The 19,455-nt window shown below is 28.8% G+C and overlaps 5 protein-coding genes and 1 pseudogene across 6 annotated transcripts, besides 9 other annotated features; 4 read left to right on the top strand and 2 right to left on the bottom strand.

Moving 5' to 3' along the window:
* Positions 1–19: 19 nt before the first annotated feature.
* TVAGG3_0666690 (uncharacterized protein) lies at positions 20–992 on the top strand (the record flags this gene model as incomplete). The annotated part of the gene is made up of 1 exon (XM_001317886.2): positions 73–936. One exon carries the CDS (start codon positions 73–75, stop codon positions 934–936), a length of 864 nt encoding a protein of 287 aa, XP_001317921.1.
* Positions 993–1,253: 261 nt separating this feature from the next.
* Positions 1,254–1,541: a mobile genetic element.
* Positions 1,542–2,826: 1,285 nt separating this feature from the next.
* Positions 2,827–5,122: a mobile genetic element.
* Positions 3,531–4,381, top strand: TVAGG3_0666670 (annotated as a pseudogene). The gene has a single exon. A coding segment is annotated over exon 1 (851 nt).
* Positions 4,429–5,205, top strand: TVAGG3_0666650 (uncharacterized protein; the record flags this gene model as incomplete). The annotated part of the gene is made up of 1 exon (XM_001317885.1): positions 4,429–5,205. The coding sequence occupies one exon, from the start codon at positions 4,429–4,431 to the stop codon at positions 5,203–5,205; it is 777 nt and encodes a 258-aa protein (XP_001317920.1).
* Positions 5,206–5,524: 319 nt separating this feature from the next.
* Positions 5,525–5,642: a mobile genetic element.
* A 404-nt stretch (positions 5,643–6,046) lies between these two features.
* Positions 6,047–6,559: a mobile genetic element.
* Positions 6,560–6,905: 346 nt separating this feature from the next.
* Positions 6,906–6,950: a mobile genetic element.
* A 438-nt stretch (positions 6,951–7,388) lies between these two features.
* Positions 7,389–7,459: a mobile genetic element.
* An 841-nt stretch (positions 7,460–8,300) lies between these two features.
* Positions 8,301–8,723: a mobile genetic element.
* A 934-nt stretch (positions 8,724–9,657) lies between these two features.
* Positions 9,658–9,804: a mobile genetic element.
* A 51-nt stretch (positions 9,805–9,855) lies between these two features.
* Positions 9,856–11,931, bottom strand: TVAGG3_0666580 (uncharacterized protein; the record flags this gene model as incomplete). Its single annotated transcript, XM_001317884.1, has 1 exon — positions 9,934–10,836. One exon carries the CDS (start codon positions 10,834–10,836, stop codon positions 9,934–9,936), a length of 903 nt encoding a protein of 300 aa, XP_001317919.1.
* A 1,908-nt stretch (positions 11,932–13,839) lies between these two features.
* On the top strand, positions 13,840–16,452 carry TVAGG3_0666570 (the record flags this gene model as incomplete). Its single annotated transcript, XM_001317883.1, has 1 exon — positions 13,919–16,396. The coding sequence occupies one exon, from the start codon at positions 13,919–13,921 to the stop codon at positions 16,394–16,396; it is 2,478 nt and encodes an 825-aa protein (XP_001317918.1).
* Positions 16,453–16,509: 57 nt separating this feature from the next.
* Positions 16,510–17,410: a mobile genetic element.
* Positions 17,411–17,730: 320 nt separating this feature from the next.
* On the bottom strand, positions 17,731–18,251 carry TVAGG3_0666550 (non-membrane spanning protein tyrosine phosphatase protein; the record flags this gene model as incomplete). Its single annotated transcript, XM_001317882.1, has 1 exon — positions 17,810–18,250. The coding sequence occupies one exon, from the start codon at positions 18,248–18,250 to the stop codon at positions 17,810–17,812; it is 441 nt and encodes a 146-aa protein (XP_001317917.1).
* Between the last annotated feature and the right edge of the window lie 1,204 nt (positions 18,252–19,455).

The following is a 19,455-nucleotide window of genomic DNA, read 5'->3' as shown; positions in this document are numbered from 1 at the left end:
CTTGTCAGATTTTTTTGAAGAATTCTCACTTTTTGTATACGTTTATAAAGGAAAAAAATTTATTTAAGTTCAATGTCTGTACGTGATAGGCCTGCCGCTAATAGATTTCTTGATATGAAAGAGAAAGAGTTTAAGTATAGGCAACATTTGAACTTTGTACGCACAGCAAAAGGCGGTATTGACATGACAACACCAGATGTACCTCCAAGATTACGTTTAATGAAGCGAAATAATGCAATTTATCGAGAAAAACTTATCAAAAACATGACAGTTCATGACAGATTAATAGAAAATGCAAGAAGACCAGGTACTGCTGGAGGTCTTGCTGTATTAGATGATATTCCACTATTTCCGAAGAGAAAAACAACTACAAAGCTTGCTGCTCTCCATGATGAAGAGATATATAAGGTAGAATCAGCACAAGGAAAACGTCCTAATCGTGTCGATACTGAATCTGAAACAGTGATGTCACCTCCTTCAACATCGAATCGCGTATCATCATCTTCATCAAGTTCTTCATCGCGATCTAACAAGGAACAGCCAGAAAACATCAGAATTGAAACAATTGAGAAAAACGATGGGGATAAAGTATGCATTATTACTGATAAACCAGATGAATCTCAAGAAATGGTTGTTTTGCCATCTGAAAAACATAGCGAAGACGATTCATCAGAAGAACATAATTCGCAATCGTCAGAAACTAAGAACGAAGCGCCAGAACAGCCTAAACAACAGCCACAAGATAAAAAGGAAGAAAATAATGAAACAGAAAAGCCTCCAGCGCCAGAAAACAAAGTAGAATCAAATGACGAAAAGGAAACTCGTCAAAAGACTGATTCTAATAGTGCAAACTTTATTACAGGCCAAACTGAATCGATGGTTACCGAAAAGTCTTCATTGCACAATATTGTTCAAGAAAAAGTTGAAAATATCTAGAATGTTGAATTGTTTATTTATTTTTGTGTAAAGTATGACCATATCTTTGTTTGATTTCTTTTATTATTCAATATGATCGCATTTGGTTATTATATTGCATTAAATTCTATATCATATGTAATCATATCAATCAACATTTTGTAATTCGAGTTTGATGATTTAATCATTTTAATGAAAAAATCAAATTCAATCAATGTGTCTGAATGTTATATGTAAGTATGTTCAAATATTGATGCATTAATACTTTATTGAATTGAGAGATATGTATGAGTCTGATAAGATTAATTATGATGCAATATATAAAATTATTTCAAATGGGAGTAATTTTAGCTAAAAGTGACACGCCCGTGAAGGGTGTGATTACCGATCGGTAATTTCGACAGTTTAGAATTTAAAATTTTTTATGGAACTGTTGCGAGTTTCATAAAGAATTTAAGGAATATAAGCAAAGATTTGAATCAAAATCTTAGACCTAAGCCGCTCGATTCGCTCGCGGCTTCCGCGAATTACAGATCAGCAAAGATTTGAATCAAAATCTTCGAACTAAGCCGATCGCTTCGCTCGCGGCTTTCTTTATTATTTTAAATTTGCATATTTCCATCTAAGGGTTTCGTTTTGCGAAAAAAACGTACAATACGCAATTTCGCTAAAAAAATTCAATTTAGATTTTTTAAGGGGTTATTTTATATAAAAGTAAATTAGTCTGCACTTCTATTTTTAAATGTCAAATACTTGTGATCTAAAACTAAATATTTCAAATTATCTCAAAAGAATCTAAGTTAATACATCACGAAACTACTATATTTGTCTTTTTTATCTTGTGTGAAATGACATTATTTAAGGGTTTCGTTTTGCGAAAAAAACGTACAATACGCAATTTCGCTAAAAAACATTTAGCTAGCAATTTCGACCTTTAACTCCACTCAAGACGTCACTTTTTTAATTTTGCAGTATCATATTTTTGGAAAATCTTTATGAATATTATATAAAAAGTCTCTTTAATATCTATATTTCATATTTTATCGATTTTAAAAGTTTTTGCGAAAAGTATTCAATTATTTTTGCTATTTGGTCGGGTAAATGTCAGATTTGCGACATTTTCTGATATGATATTCAGATTCTACGTTGATAATAATGCATATAGAACCCTCTTGCTATTGTGTCAAAATTGCGAAACCGATAGCAAAAATATCTCGCAATATCAAAATTGAGATATTGAGTGAATTATGCATTATAGAGATTAAAAATCTGATTTGTGAAAACATCTCATCAGTTTCTAGCTAATTCAAAAATCTTTACTATCTTATTCGATTAAAATGAAAAGGGAATAGTTTCATTATGCTTTAAATGACAGCCTTATAATATAATCATAGTTTTCGCTCAATATGCAGCATTTTTTTTCGAAATCTATGGTCAATGTCCTAAATACTGATTGCTTTGCATTCATATCTCTTACATTTTCTATACCCACATCACTATTCATTGCTATTCCTATCTTTTTCATTTTTGTTTGTTTCTCATAATTTCTCAAAAAACATGATAACTTGATATTTGTAAATATCATACTTTATAACGTAAATAAGAACTTGACCTATTAAGAAAAGCAGTAATGAAAAGAAAATCTGAAATTCATAAAAATTACAAGTTTCTGATGACAATTAGCTTAATTAAACCAGGTACAAGATTATATAATTGTATTTTCTATCCAATTATCCATATAATATCTTATCCAGAAAAAATAACTTGATCAATACCAAATGATTTTTTAACTAGTAAATAAAGTATTTTCTTTACACACACATTGTATATCATAGTTTTTTTTTGGTTTCGCAAAACATCCAAAAACAAATATGCTATAAAAGTGACAATTTTAGCAAAACGAAACCCTTATTCCATCAAAAGTTCATAAGGTAAAAAATTTCGTTTATATTATTGCAAAATAAAATCTTCATTATCAAAATAATATTAAATGATAATATAATATAATTTATAAACAACTATTATTTAATAAAGTTTAATTGCCAAGGTTCATCTAATTTTTTGATTTTTAATGTTTTATGAATTTTATTTATCATGTATATATCTAATGAAGATTATATATGTAGAAGATAAGTACCTTAATATGTACGTAAAAATTAATGAAATTTATTTTGAATGTAGAACCGAGCAATTTTCAAATTTTGTGCTTTTTTTGAATTTTCTCGATACCAGATAAGTTGTGTTGGCTAAATAATATATGGATACAATGTGTCTTATAGATGAATATATGCACAAAGTTTAAGAGGCCATTTTCTTTCAGAAACCGAGATTTGTGAATTTTTTCAAATTTTGTGCTTTTTTTGAATTTTCTCGATACCAGATAAGTTGTGTTGGCTAAATAATATATGGATACAATGTGTCTTATAGATGAATATATGCACAAAGTTTAAGAGGCCATTTTCTTTCAGAAACTGAGATTTGTGAATTTTTTCAAATTTTGTGCTTTTTTTGATATTGAAATTTCATTTCATTTTTTTGATGCATATCGATGCACCATGCGAACTTAAAGAAAGGCTATCTTATATAGATGCTATGAAAGCTGTCATTGATAACGAATGCCATGCAGGTTGTCCATATCAATTAAAAAAAATCCAAATTTAGGGGGAACAAAATTAAAATTCAGGTGCAGTGCAGATAAATGTGAAGCATGTATCTCATTTCTAAAGGATGATGAAGAATATATCCTAACAGAATATAATGGAACACATAATCCCAATCAAATCAAAGATGAGACAAAGAAATACCACACATTATCACAATGCTATCGTCGGGTACTTATTAATTTTATAAAACAGGGGGTGATCCGAAAATGGCTCAAATTGAATGCGACAAAAAACTTGATCTGGATGATCCACTTAACAGGCCATCTTTTTTGAATGCATCTTCAGATCAAATGAAAACAATTCAGGAAAAAGGAAATAAAAAGATCAAAGGTATTCAAAAGTACGATGATAATCAATTCAAGTCAACTCAATTATTTAAGGGTATCAAAGAACAAGAGTCACCAAAAGATTTAATTTATTTCGATGTCGATAATTACAACAAACCAAAGAAATTAATCTTTTATTATGCTTCTTTCAAATTTCTGGACATAATCAAAATTGTGAAAGAGCATTTTATTGATGCAACCCATTCATTACTTGAATTTAAAATGTTGTTTTACATGATATCAGCCAAATTTCCAAATACACATGCATTCCCAATTTTTCAATTTGTCGTTTATCCAAACACTTCAGAAAATATTGCATTCTGTCTCAAGGCATTTTTTAACTGGGCAAAAGTAAAACCAAAATATTTTATGTCAGATTGTGCACAAGAAATCGAAAATGCGATTATCAACTCTTTTCCAGAAGTTATCCTTCATTGGTGTGCAGTTCATGTAATGAGGGCGTTCAGAAAAATTTGAAAGATTATGCATTTGAGAGTTCAGACAAATTGATATTAGATACAAAAATGAACTATCTTGCATACGGCAGAAATGGCAAGAAAGAATGGATTGAACCAACGTTCAAAAAAATTCTGGAAATAGCCGAAAAATTCCCAGAATTTTCAAAATACATACAAAATCAATGGATATCAAACCAAGAAAGATGGACAGCCGCTGAAAGAGATGAAAATTTAGCTCTCACAAATAACATTTCAGAATCGATTAACAAAAAAATTAAATATTACTATTTTGGCGGAACAATTTTCATGAGATTTGATCGATTTGTGATGAAATTAATCGATTTTATCGTTCCTTCATTTTATTACAGAATTTCTCAAGATATAAGGCTCAGAGACAAAATTCCAAATCCGTTGCCATCTGAAAAAAAGCCAAAAAAGTCTACAATCAGACTGGATACAGAAAAATGTATAATGCTCACTGATAAAATTAAATTGTTAATAGTTAACTCATCAGCAAACTTAAATACGCTTCAATTGGGTTTAGATGACCTACTTGATAAAGTTGTCAAGGCAGCAAAGGTTCAAAAACGAATGACCCAGTATTTTTCGAAATTAAGTATCCCAATGGAAATCAAGCTTAGTATTCTCATGCAAATTACAGAATTTGGATGCAATACCCCTCAATTCATTGTTGAGAATGCCAAGTCTTTTCAAGATAAAATTATTACAGATTTCGACCTTCAAATTTATACAACATTATTGTTGCATGCTAAGATCAGTCATAATGTAAACCTCTCAATTTTATTGTCGTGGGAAGTATCTCAATTCCTTCAAAAAAATTGAAAAACTATTTAATTTTAAAAATATAATACTTTTAATTAGTTAATTAATTGGAGATATTTTTAAAAAATCACTTTTGATAATACTTTTGAGAACTTTAATTAAAAAAATATATTCAAAAATATCCAGGATATCAAGAGGGAATTGTTCCTTATGAGGTATATAGTTATGATGTATACCTCATAAGAACAATTCCCTCCTTAAAACGAGAAAACTTGTTCGAAATTGTTTATCATTTCGAACAAGTTTTCTCGTTTTTAATAAGAAACTAAAGGCTATGAGGCACTGATATATTAGTGCCTCACAGCTTTATTTTTTAATAGATAGCTGGGAACTTTCTCCAAATGATAAGTTATTCAGAGAAAGTTTCCCAGCATCTAGAGGGAATTGTTCCTTATGAGGTATATAGTTAGATGTATACCTCATAAGGAACAATTCCTCCTTAAAATCGTAGACATTTTTATACTTATTAATCAACCATTCAAAATCATATTCCTCTGAAAAGTTATTTTTAAAAATTTTAGAATTTTAAAATATAGAGTTTGAATTTCATACAATACCTATATATTTCAATAATGGAATTTGAAACCATTCTCAAAAGTTCTCAAAACCTTTTTTTCATTATTTTAAGAAATCTGAGTATTAAATTAAGTGATAAATTCGTTTGACACTACTTTAATTTTTAAATTCAAAAAATTATATGTGCTTCTTAAAATGACTCAAAAAAATTTTATTATAAAATAATATATAATATTAAAAATCCCACAACATTTTTTTACTTTACATAATCGTACTTCCTCGACGATTAATTTCCACTCAATTTCTATCGTTGACCGAACTTAGCATGCAACATTATAAAAATTTATGAATAAAAACTTGATATAAAATAACATTTTTATTTTTACTAAGAAAAAAAAGGTTTTTGATAATAAATTTATTTTATTTCGAAAAAGTAGCAATAATCGTAAAAGGGTATTGATAGGCTTGCTAAAGTAACTAATTTTAGCTGTCAAATACTTTTGTATTTTGAAGTAAATTAGTATAAATTTGTTTTTACTTTTATTTCGAAAAAGTAACAATAATCGTAAAAGGGTATTGATAGGCTTGCTAAAGTAACTAATTTTAGCTGTCAAATACTTTTGTATTTTGAAGTAAATTAGTATAAATTTGATATTATTTTAACTCCCTTTGAAAACCTCAATTTTCCATACAGAGGGAACGGGAATAGCATCCAATATTCCCTGAGAATGGTTGCGCATTCTCAGTTCCCTCTATATTTCGAACGAAGCTCTCATCGGTCTTTTTTTAATACTAAACTTTTTTTCCCTGTCACTTTTAGCTAAAATTTGGGTTTGCCTTTCAAATGGTTGTAAAATTCAATTTATTTGAACAATTAGAAATGAATGCCTAGTTAATTAAATGTCCCATGATTAATTCCTTAATAATTTAAATTCGTATTTTTCGAATTAGAGCCATAATAATACTAAATATGATCATCATTAAGATAATAATAAACGAAAAATTGCTCCATAATGATTTCCTAACCTTGAAATTCAAAATTCAAGATTACTTTCAAATTTTGATTAGTACCTCAAAAATAAAATTATCGTAGATGTTTTATACATAGTGTATTTTCTGGCAAAAAGTGTCATAAAGTGAAAGTTATTTTTCCTAGTCATTTTTCGATCAAAGAAATTAAGTTTGGGAACAGGACAAATTTGCCACACGGCACTTTTTTTAAAAAAAATAAGTTTGTATAGAAAATATTAGAAAACTTCTTGTTAACATTAAAAAAGCAATTTATAATCAGCAGGAGGATTAAAAAACGGTTATAACCACTCACAATTTCAATAAATTGTTTGAAGGATTTTTTTTGTAACTCACATTGAGGTGATTGTCTTGGCGATTCAATGCAAGAATGGTGGTATATAAGGCATAAGGATCTTTTTCATATGATATTTCTTAGTTTAATATATAAATCTTATTGATTAATAATTCAATCATCGATTTGTATTCAATTAGACAGCAAATGGATAAATTGATTTAGGATCAGAAACTGGGCATTCAATATAATACGCACGAAACTACATTGAAAAAAATCAAAAATAAAATTGGGTCAAGAGTAAATTAATTGACATAATTCAAATTTGATCTATTTAATATGCTTATTGGAGATCTCTAATTCTGTGTGTCCAGGCGGCATCGGAATTGATCGGGAAATCGGGATAAAAGTATTCAATTTTTAATCGGGACGGAATCACTACACATTTGATAGAAACATTATTTAAAAATCGTTTGAATATATAATATGCAACTACAGAAGATATCGGAGAATGTTGTGTATGTTTCATTGGATTTAATTTCATATTGGACGAAATTGCAAAAAGATTCTTTTGAATTTTGGTTTAATAAAAGTGTAAATGTCATATACTGTTAGTGTATGTAATAATAGATATGGTAATACTAATAAACATATATGATACCGATAATCATCAAAAGATCAGATATTACATTTTTATAAATATCAGGGATATTAATGTTTTATCGGTACTATTGCATACTTAGAGATATATTGAAATGTGGGAATAAAGGGTATTCGGAAAAAGAACAGGATATTCATAATATTAATTTATATGATTTTAAATTTGAAATGATTTGAATAGTTAGATGTGTTTGTGAAGTTTGGTAATATGATACAGATTGATTCGTATAAGAATATAAGTGAATTTGTGATTTTTAAAAAGAAATTTTTAGTAAAGATATATTTGAATGGAAATATTTGAGAAGCATTGAAAATTTGAGAAAAAATTGAAAAGGGTATAAAAATGAAAAAGTAAAAATTAAAACGTAATAACATGTTTTAATAATTAAATAATTTATAATATAAAAATATATAATGATAAAATAAATTTGAATAAGGTTTTGAAAAAAATTGAAAAGCAATTGAATAAATAATAAATGAAAAATATATTACAGTAGGTATTCAGAAAAAATATATATGAAAAAAAGTTAAAAAACATAAATTGATGATGAATGGATAAATATAACTAGAAGGAAAGTTAAAGATTTATTTAGTAAGGGAATGATAGAATAAACAAAAATTAAGTAAGTTTGTTTCTAAGATGTCTTATTGAAAAACAGATTTGTCTGATCACAAGCACTTAAGACTTTTATAACAATAGAAATGTGTTTATGATATTGAAATAGTCAAATTACAATTTTTTTTCTAAGATGTCTTATTGAAAAACAGATTTGTCTGATCACAAGCACTTAAGACTTTTATAACAATAGAAATGTGTTTATGATATTGAAATAGTCAAATTACAATTTTTTTTTCTAAGATGTCTTATTGAAAAACAGATTTGTCTGATCACAAGCACTTAAGACTTTTATAACAATAGAAATGTTATGATATTGAAATAGTCAAATTACAATTTTTTTTTCTAAGATGTCTTATTGAAAAACAGATTTGTCTGATCACAAGCACTTAAGACTTTTATAACAATAGAAATGTGTTTATGTTGCATGCTAAGATCAGTCATAATGTAAACCTCTCAATTTTATTGTCGTGGGAAGTATCTCAATTCCTTCAAAAAAATTGAAAAACTATTTAATTTTAAAAATATAATACTTTAATTAGTTAATTAATTGGAGATATTTTTAAAAAATCACTTTTGATAATACTTTGAGAACTTTAATTAAAAAAATATATTCAAAAATATCCAGGATATCAAGAGGAATTGTTCCTTATGAGTATATAGTTATGATGTATACCTCATAAGGAACAATTCCCTCCTTAAAACGAGAAAACTTGTTCGAAATTGTTTATCATTTCGAACAAGTTTCTCGTTTTTAATAAGAAACTAAAGGCTATGAGGCACTGATTATATATAGTGCCTCACAGCCTTTAGTTTCTAATAGATAGCTGGGAAACTTTCTCCAAATGATAAGTTATTCAGAGAAAGTTTCCCAGCTATCTAGAGGGAATTGTTCCTTATGAGTATATAGTTATGATGTATACCTTAAGGAACAATTCCCTCCTTAAAATCGTAGACTTTTATACTTATTAATCAACCATTCAAAATCATATTCCTCTGAAAAGTTATTTTATTAAAAATTAGAATTTTAATAAATATAGAGTTTGAATTCATACAATACCTATATATTTTCAATAATGGAATTTAAAAACCATTCTCAAAAGTTCTCAGAAAACCTTTTTTTCATTAATTTTAAGAAATCTGAGTATTAAATTAAGTGATAAATTCGTTTGACACTACTTTAATTTTTAAATTCAAAAAATTATATGTGCTTCTTAAAATGACTCAAAAAAATTTTATTATAAAATAATATATAATATTAAAAATCCCACAACATTTTTTTACTTTACATAATCGTACTTCCTCGACGATTAATTTCCACTCAATTTCTATCGTTGACCGAACTTAGCATGCAACATTTATGATATTGAAATAGTCAAATTACAATTTTTTTTTCTAAGATGTCTTATTGAAAAACAGATTTGTCTGATCACAAGCACTTAAGACTTTTATAACAATAGAAATGTGTTTATGATATTGAAATAGTCAAATTACAATTTTTTTTGAATTAATTATTTATATGAATTGTATTATATTAGTGTGTACGATTAATGATATTTAAATGAAATTAATTTAGTAAAATGACAGAAAAGATATTTCTTTGAAAATTGTGAAAATTGAGAAAAAACAATTATTACTTTACAAAACATTTATTCTTAACCATTTCATATAGCTCATCAATAGTTAGATTTTGGATTTTTACGTCCGTCAGAAGATAACGATTTTCTGACGGCTTCTCAATTTTTGTGGGTGGTTTCTGATTGCTCCAAGTATTCGTTAATTCATCGAAAAATACACGTCCTTCGCTTTTGAGGACTACTAGACAAGCTCTAATTCTTCTTTCGAAGGGCAAACATTGGAATAAACCCTGTTTTTCTTTATATTTAGATAATGAATTTGCAATTTCTTCGATTTTAACGCTAGTTTGAATTGATCTCATAAAGTCTTCAACATGTCTTTCAAATGTATCGTGATTCATGATATAACTTCCATACATAGAGTCTGGTTCTGAGTCGCTATAATTTCCAGAATCAGATGCTAAATTTTCGATATTTTCTTCAGGGATTTCTTCAGCAGAACTTTTGAATAGGGTTCTTTTGACAGGTATCTTTCGCAAGTTTGAGTTAAGCATCCATAAATCCTTGTTTTTTGGATCTTTCAAAAAAAGATGTCGAGCTTTTTTTCGCACAACGAGATTTAGACGAATAACGCGTAATGATGGTTCCATCGAAAAACCTCGTGGAGTGTATTTCATGATAATATCCCACTTATTACGTACAAATTCTAGCAATTGTTCTTCTGTAGCGGCCCCGTTATTTTGTTTCATGCAGAAAATGATTGCTTTCTGTAATGGCGATGATTTCTTCCCGCAGCCTTTTTTAGATTCTTCGAATGGGTGATAAGTGTTCATAAATTCTTCTTCTCCGGCATAAAGTCGTTTTCTCTCTGCATAATATAATTCTTCTATTCTCTCCTTTTCCTTCTTCTTGTTAATGACAGAAGTTGGAATTGGTCGTGGTTTCCTCCCTCTTTTCATTCTGATTATTTTCAATTGTATTGAAAATTTGAAAATTTGAAAACAACGTTATATTCATATTAATAATGGCATAAAACTAAACATCATTTCTGACTTTTTTTTATTGACAACTTTTTAAAAGAAATTGAATGTTAATTTGAAAATGAAAAATATTGTAGATAAATAAGTCTCTTTATGATTACGAAAAGTTGGATTTTTGAAAGAAGTCATATTTATGAAACTGATAGAGCAACAAGAATTCACTGATTTCTGACTACCCCATTTCATATTATTGTAAATTAGTTATTAGATAACATGATTAAAGCAATTATTTTCTATTGTTTGGAAAATTATTGCGTAAATTAGATTTTATGCTAAATATTGTGTTGGGTATTATATATCCTGATGAATGTATTCCTTGTTTAGTATATTCTTCAAGTTATATATATTTTATAGGGATTTATATGCGAAAGACCTAAATCACTCACTTCAGTAAGTCTTAATTGTTATACCAAATCTTATGAAAGTACTATTGCAAATAGCGCTCTGGTTTTTTTAAGTAATAGGGTAATTATTTTATAAAAAAATAAGAATTATATCGCGATATTATCACATATGTTTTTTCACATTCTATATGTTATATCGATCATTCTTCGGCTCAGGATTTACAAAGGGAAATCAAAAACTCAAGATTTATCATTTTGCCGTATTTCATATTACTTTCAACTGATTGTTTTTAATTACGAGTAATCAACCGTGTGAAACTAACTTCATTTCAGTTTTTTTCAAAAAATTTATATCGAAATAGGAAATTAAAAATAAATCAAAAATTATTAATCGTAATGGTCCTAGAATTCAGTGGTTCACAAGCTTTTTTGATGAAATTCGAAAAATAATATTTATTTTTTTGGACTCTATGAAAACTACCTATCTAACTGCTGTTGAGGAATTTAATATGAAATAAAAACGTAAAATCTTTGAATTCGAAATTCTAAAATTTTTGAAAAAGATGTAAAGTCGTTGCTGCTAAAATATTGAGACCCAATTGATGCCTAATCATCAGTTATTAATTTGGCGCTAAATTGGACTGAAGAAGTCAAATAAAGCAAGGAAATTAAAAATGTTGTAAAGCTTTACATTATAAAAAGTGACAAAAGTTTAAATTGCTATTGTTCTTGTTCGTTGTTTATATATAAATATGACTTCATTACTATATATCTTATTTTGTTGCATGCTAAGATCAGTCATAATGTAAACCTCTCAATTTTATTGTCGTGGGAAGTATCTCAATTCCTTCAAAAAAATTGAAAAACTATTTAATTTTAAAAATATAATACTTTTAATTAGTTAATTAATTGGAGATATTTTTAAAAAATCACTTTTGATAATACTTTTGAGAACTTTAATTAAAAAAATATATTCAAAAATATCCAGGATATCAAGAGGGAATTGTTCCTTATGAGGTATATAGTTATGATGTATACCTCATAAGGAACAATTCCCTCCTTAAAACGAGAAAACTTGTTCGAAATTGTTTATCATTTCGAACAAGTTTTCTCGTTTTTAATAAGAAACTAAAGGCTATGAGGCACTGATTATATATTAGTGCCTCACAGCCTTTAGTTTCTAATAGATAGCTGGGAAACTTTCTCCAAATGATAAGTTATTCAGAGAAAGTTTCCCAGCTATCTAGAGGGAATTGTTCCTTATGAGGTATATAGTTATGATGTATACCTCATAAGGAACAATTCCCTCCTTAAAATCGTAGACATTTTTATACTTATTAATCAACCATTCAAAATCATATTCCTCTGAAAAGTTATTTTATTAAAAATTTAGAATTTTAATAAATATAGAGTTTGAATTTCATACAATACCTATATATTTTCAATAATGGAATTTGAAAACCATTCTCAAAAGTTCTCAGAAAACACTTTTTTCATTAATTTTAAGAAATCTGAGTATTAAATTAAGTGATAAATTCGTTTGACACTACTTTAATTTTTAAATTCAAAAAATTATATGTGCTTCTTAAAATGACTCAAAAAATTTTTTATTATAAAATAATATATAATATTAAAAATCCCACAACATTTTTTACTTTACATAATCGTACTTCCTCGACGATTAATTTCCACTCAATTTCTATCGTTGACCGAACTTAGCATGCAACAATTTTGCATTAAAGTGCTAAAATCACGATTTGAAATGGAAATTGATTCAAAAAGAATGAGGTTTAATGGTTAATATTGCGTGTTATTGATCTACTCATCTTATAAGATATAATCTTCATTGAATTGATTAATAAAAACCAATGTTTTTACCGGATCCATAAAATTTAGCCTTGAATCCGTTTTTATTGTTAACATTTGATGGACATGTGTTCCAAAGTTATTCGGTGCTAATAATTTAATAATAATAAGTCGTTTAATAATTAAAAATTTAAAACATATAAATATTTTGAATCAAGAGCTTCATGAAAGTGCTGATACATTACGGACATATCCATTGTTAATCATCTGAATTATGGGATGATTCAGATATATACGAAAACAAAATATCGAAATTATGAATCTTTTAAGGATATCAAATTAAAGTAATAATGTTGGTATTTGGATAGATCTGATTTCCCGTTTTATAATTTATATAAGCCTGTGTCATAATGACAATAAAATTGATATTTTTTGAATCTAGCCCCATTTTTGATAAAAATACCGAAAATGATTCTTTTGTATACAACCAAACCTGAAGTGTGAATTATTCGCCTGGAAATCTGATTATTCAAAAATTTGTGTGACAAAATTGACGATCAATGCCACTTTTACTCCCTTAAATTGAAGGAAATCTATAAAATTAAAAAAAATTAATTGGGAATTAGTATTTGGATTATTTTCCATCAAAAATTTTACTCTCATCATGTAACATCAGCATTGAATTCAAATTTTTGTTAGCTCTCATCGATCATCCTCCTCAATTATTGAAATATCGTTAAACTTCATCATTTGAGAAAATTAATTAAATTATTATCACGCGTTTTTTTATAAAGATTTTGTTTTATAAAATTGAATGGTCCTCTGAAAGGACTATCATTAAATAAAATATCATGGAAGACCAGCATGATGATGGAAAAGCCATGGAATTAGAAAGTCCAGCAGTACCATCAGCTATTGATACATATGAAAACATTCCAGCGACTGTATTTTATAGAAGCTTTGGAATCAAGAGAGCTTCGCCCGTAGATATCAGAACAAACGCAGATTCAGTTGATAACAATCTTATGCCTGTTACAAAATCTAAGAAAGGTGCTAACTTTGGTTGGTTTGATGGAGTTTATCTTAGATGCGTTCTCAATATCATATCAGTTGTTTATTATCTACGTCTTGGCTGGGTCGTTGGAAACTGTGGATTATTACTCACATACGTAATGATCATTGTTTCCGCTCTTGCTGATATTTTCACAACTTTGTCATTGTCTGCTATAGTAACAAATGGTACAATCAAAGGTGGCGGCGTTTACTATTGTATATCAAGATCATTAGGCCCTGATTTTGGTGGTACCATTGGTGTTGTCTTTTCTTTGGCAACTTTATTTACCGTCATATTAAATGTCTTCGGTTTCGAGGAAACACTCGAAATGATTCTGCCGCATCCTATTACAACAGATGGAAAATGGGATATAGAGATCATAGGCATCGCTCTAGCCACGTTCGCATTTATTTTAATTTGCATTTCATTGGCTTTCGAGTCAGTAATGCAATGGTGTCTTTTCATTGTGATCATAATATCAGTTGTACTGGTATTCATCGGCTTTGCTATACCAAAAACACCATCATGGAAAGTATCGAACATCAAAGCTAACCTATATCCTAAATACCAGAAAGGAGAATCATTCTTTACTATATTTGCTGTCTATTTCCCTGCATGCACTGGTATTATGGCAGGTGCAAACATATCTGGAGATCTTAAAGATCCAAATCACGCAATTCCTTTGGGAACATTACTCGCTATCATTACTACAACAGTTGTTTACTTGATTACTGCTACAATCTTAGCTTCAGCAGCTGATCAAAGTACACTTGTAAATAATTACGGACTTTTGGCAGAAGTTAGTGCATGGAAGTGGATTATTTACATTGGTTTGCTCTGTGCCTCATTCAGCTCTGTCTCTTCTGCAATGGTTGGAGCTCCAAAAACATTCCAGGCTCTTTGCAAAGATAAAATCTTGCCCAAAATTTTTGACATCTTTGCTTGGGGAAAGAAGAAATCTGGTGATCCAATATGGGGTTTCTTACTTGCATACATCCTTACTGTTATTAGTACATTTGTGTTCAAGAATTTGAATGCAATTGGTCCAGTTATTTCCTCATTATTCTTAATTTCATACGGTATTGTTTCATTTTCAAGTTTAGTTTGCAAACTATCCCATGCACCATCATGGAGACCAAGTTGGAAGTATTATCATCCAATAACTGCTGTTCTTGGAGCAATTATGTGCTTCGCATCAGTTTTCTTGATCAATTGGATCATTTGTTTGGTTTCTTTTATTGTTGTTGGCATTATTTTCGGATACTTCCATTGGCATGATAGTTCTAACTCCAAATGGGGAGAATATCCACAATCAATTTTATTCTCTGATACAATCAGTCGTATTGACAAACTTAATCAGTTTGCACCACATGTTAAGAACTATAGACCTATATTTGAGTTCTTAATTGAAAGAGATGGTACTGAAAAGAAACAATTACAAAATGCTTTGCCATTTAATGATGCTGCAGAAGTTTCATCATCAATATTGTTCTTATCATCATATGGTGTTGATAATCCTCAGGAAATTACTAAGCCTGATTTCTTTGCAGCAACAGTTTTATTCAAGAATTGGAGAACAATTGGAATTGAGAAGATTCCTGCTCTTATATCATCAACAGGTGTAGGAAAGATTACTTCAAATGTCCTTTGTACAAGCATAACTCAAAAATTCCTGAAAAATCCGAAAAGTTTCGAATTTGTCGGTTCAGCTTTCGATTCATACCTTGGTGTTTGTCTTGCAAGAAACTTTGAAACAGTTGATCAGAGTTTAGAACAAACTTGGCCAATTGATGTTTGGTGGCTTGTAGATGATGGTGGTCTTACAGTACTTCTTGGATTTTTGATTCAAATGCAGGAATCATGGAAGAATTGTCCATTGAGAGTACTTTCTGTAACAGAAAGAACAGAATCTCTTAATGAAATTCAAGTGAAGATCACCAAACTTATGCACTTGTTCAGAATCAATGCAGAAGTTATCGTTCTGAATGGTATTGAAGATAAGCCAAGCCAAGAAAGCATGGATAAATGGAAAGCTTTGAATATTAATAATTGCGATGAAATGACAATGAAGAAAGTAGAGACATTTTTAAGGCTAAGAGATCTTATTTTCAAAACAAGTGCCCAGAGCTCAATGATTCTTTGTTCGATGCCAATTCCAAGAGCCACTCAAGATCCAAATGTTTGGCTTGGAACAATTGATGTTGTTTCCGAATCAATGCCACCTTTCATATGGGTTCATGGTAATGGAGAAAATGTTGTTACTTATTCCGCTTAAAGATTATTTTTGTTATTTTTTTATTAAATTTTCTGAGTTTTTAGCAAGTTTTGCGCAATTCAATAAATACATATAATAGTAATCCATTGGTCATGCAAACTCCATAAGAAAATGAGTAGGGGTAATTTTAGCTAAAAGTGACACACCCGTGAAGGGTGTGATTACCGATCGGTAATTTCGACAGTTTAGAATTTAAAATTTTTTATGGAACTGTTGCGAGTTTCATAAAGAATTTAAGGAATATAAGCAAAGATTTGAATCAAAATCTTAGACCTAAGCCGCTCGATTCGCTCGCGGCTTCCGCGAATTACAGATCAGCAAAGATTTGAATCAAAATCTTCGAACTAAGCCGATCGCTTTGCTCGCGGCTTTCTTTATTATTTTAAATTTGCATATTTCCATCAAAAGTTCATAAGGTAAAAAATTTCGTTTATTTTTACTAAGAAAAAAAAGGTTTTTGCTAATAAATTTATTTTATTTCGAAAAAGTAGCAATAATCGTAAAAGGGTATTGATAGGCTTGCTAAAGTAACTAATTTTAGCTGTCAAATACTTTTGTATTTTGAAGTAAATTAGTATAAATTGGTTTTTACTTTTATTTCGAAAAAGTAACAATAATCGTAAAAGGGTATTGATAGGCTTGCTAAAGTAACTAATTTTAGCTGTCAAATACTTTTGTATTTTGAAGTAAATTAGTATAAATTGGTTTTTACTTTTATTTCGAAAAAGTAACAATAATCGTAAAAGGGTATTGATAGGCTTGCTAAAGTAACTAATTTTAGCTGTCAAATACTTTTGTATTTTGAAGTAAATTAGTATAAATTTGATATTATTTTAACTCCCTTTGAAAACCTCAATTTTCCATACAGAGGGAACGGGAATAGCATCCAATATTCCCTGAGAATGGTTGCGCATTCTCAGTTCCCTCTATATTTCGAACGAAGCTCTCATCGGTCTTTTTTTTAATACTAAACGTTTTTTTTCCTGTCACTTTTAGCTAAAATTTGGGTTTGCCATAAGAAAATTACATTCCATTTCTGGCATAAATAACAAAATGCTATTGTGCATCCAATTCCTTTATAAATAGTCTGTATTACTTGAAAGTGATTTACTCTTAAGCTCAAACATTCTGAAATAATATAAGAGTTATTTTCATATTCACCAATATTGGACTTTAATGCTAATATCCCAGTAGTAATTAATTGCGCTCACACAACTATTTGTTTCCTCTCCTTAGATTTCTTAGACGAACAAAACGTTCAAAAATCGTTATGCAAGGCAATACATTACCAACAAAACGAAAAAAAAATAATAAAAGATCTATCATATAGAAAGCAGGGATAGTGGAATAGTTTATGATCTATGGCTAAAATAACAAACATTTATAAAAAAAATATATAGATAAGCCATGAACTTAGCTCATGTTGTAAATTTTGTTGCTTTCTAAGAATTTTGGCATAACTGTTTCGATTTCTTCGTACATTTTGTGGAATCCTGTACGACCACAAAAGTAAGGATCTCTGATATTACCGTAAAGAACGACTTTTGAGATTGATGTATTTGGTCTCATGTTCAAGAGTACATCATAAACCTTCTGGTCGAGGGCTACAATGTAATCAAAGAGCATCCAGTCATCAGCGCGGATTTGTCTGGCTCTATGCTTACTAATATCGATTCCGTGTTGGGATACGATTTCGAAAACTCTTTCGTCAGCTTGTTCATTGACGTGGTGATTCGAAATTCCAGCAGAATCAGTCTTAATAGAGCCCTTTGTATACTTGCTGCAGATCACTTCAGCAACTGGAGAGCGACAAATATTTCCTGTGCATACGAAGAGGACAGATGGAACACCCATAACAAGAAAAAATATAGCTTTTAATTTTGGCCAAGATTATATTCAATTTCTTGATTTGATGCCTTCTCAAAATCATATTGATTGTTTTTTTAGCAATCGCGAATATTTCGGAATATATACAAGTTATAGAGCATTTTATGATTAATCTTGTAAACCTACCGATTCAATCACTGAATTATATACTATCAATTCAATATTTTCAAAAGGCTTTAAATATAATTCGTATGAAATAGAGGTACCTGTTGGATTACTTGAAGTAATGAAAAATTTGTTCTCTGAAAATAACCCTAATGAAAAAGGTACACCCACTAAACTTCCACTGATAGTTTTTGTTTGAATTTTGTTATGTAGATTCTACAGGGTATCTGAAAGTGTTTCATCAAGGAATTTGGAAATTCCTTCTATAGGATTTTGAGTTAGATGTCGACGAAAAAATATAATAAATTCCATTATTTTCATCATTTTTTAAAAAATTTGTGTGTCAAAGGCAAAACATGAATAAATTAAAACGACAAATTTGCATTATTAATCACAAGTAACTGTTTTATTGTGAAATTTCATTAATTTATTTTCGATATTTTTTGAATAAATTTTATTATTAACACTTAATTTTATTATAGATATGTGTACTTATTATCATAAAACCATACGGTAGCACTAAAATAATCATATATTGAAATTTTGGAAATTTCAATATATTCGGACTATGCTAATTGAGCTTATACAATTGAAATATATTATCATATTGGATTTGAGTCATAAAATATTTGTATTTTTGCATTGAATGCTATATTTCGAAATATGGTAAAATAATATTTGGATAATATGAAGAAAAAAAGTATGTAGAAAAGATATATTAGTAATAAACATCGTGTTTTAATGTAAATATCCGTATTAAAGTAATGAATTTTGAGAAATGCATCTCGTATCTCGAAATCGTATAGACGAAAATCTGTGAAGGTTTAGCAATGATACTGTTACTAGCAGAGTATAAGAATTAATTAAGTTATAAAGATTTTCTATCAGTGGATTTTGAGGGTTGAAAATTGCGATTCTAAGGTACACGTTTTCGTGCATGTTATCTAATGTATGATGATTTTAAGGGATGTTCTAGTTTGTGGGAGCAAAATAACATATTCATTTTTTAATTCGCAATATGAGTTGTTTTTCTTCAAAGTGTTTTCGAAAGAAATACTGGCAATGCT

Source organism: Trichomonas vaginalis, chromosome III (assembly GCF_026262505.1).
Source record: "Trichomonas vaginalis G3 chromosome III, whole genome shotgun sequence".
NCBI classification, from domain to species: Eukaryota; Parabasalia; order Trichomonadida; family Trichomonadidae; genus Trichomonas; species Trichomonas vaginalis.
The sequence above is the reverse complement of the archived record's forward strand: the minus strand, read 5'-3'. Positions and strand labels throughout refer to the sequence as shown.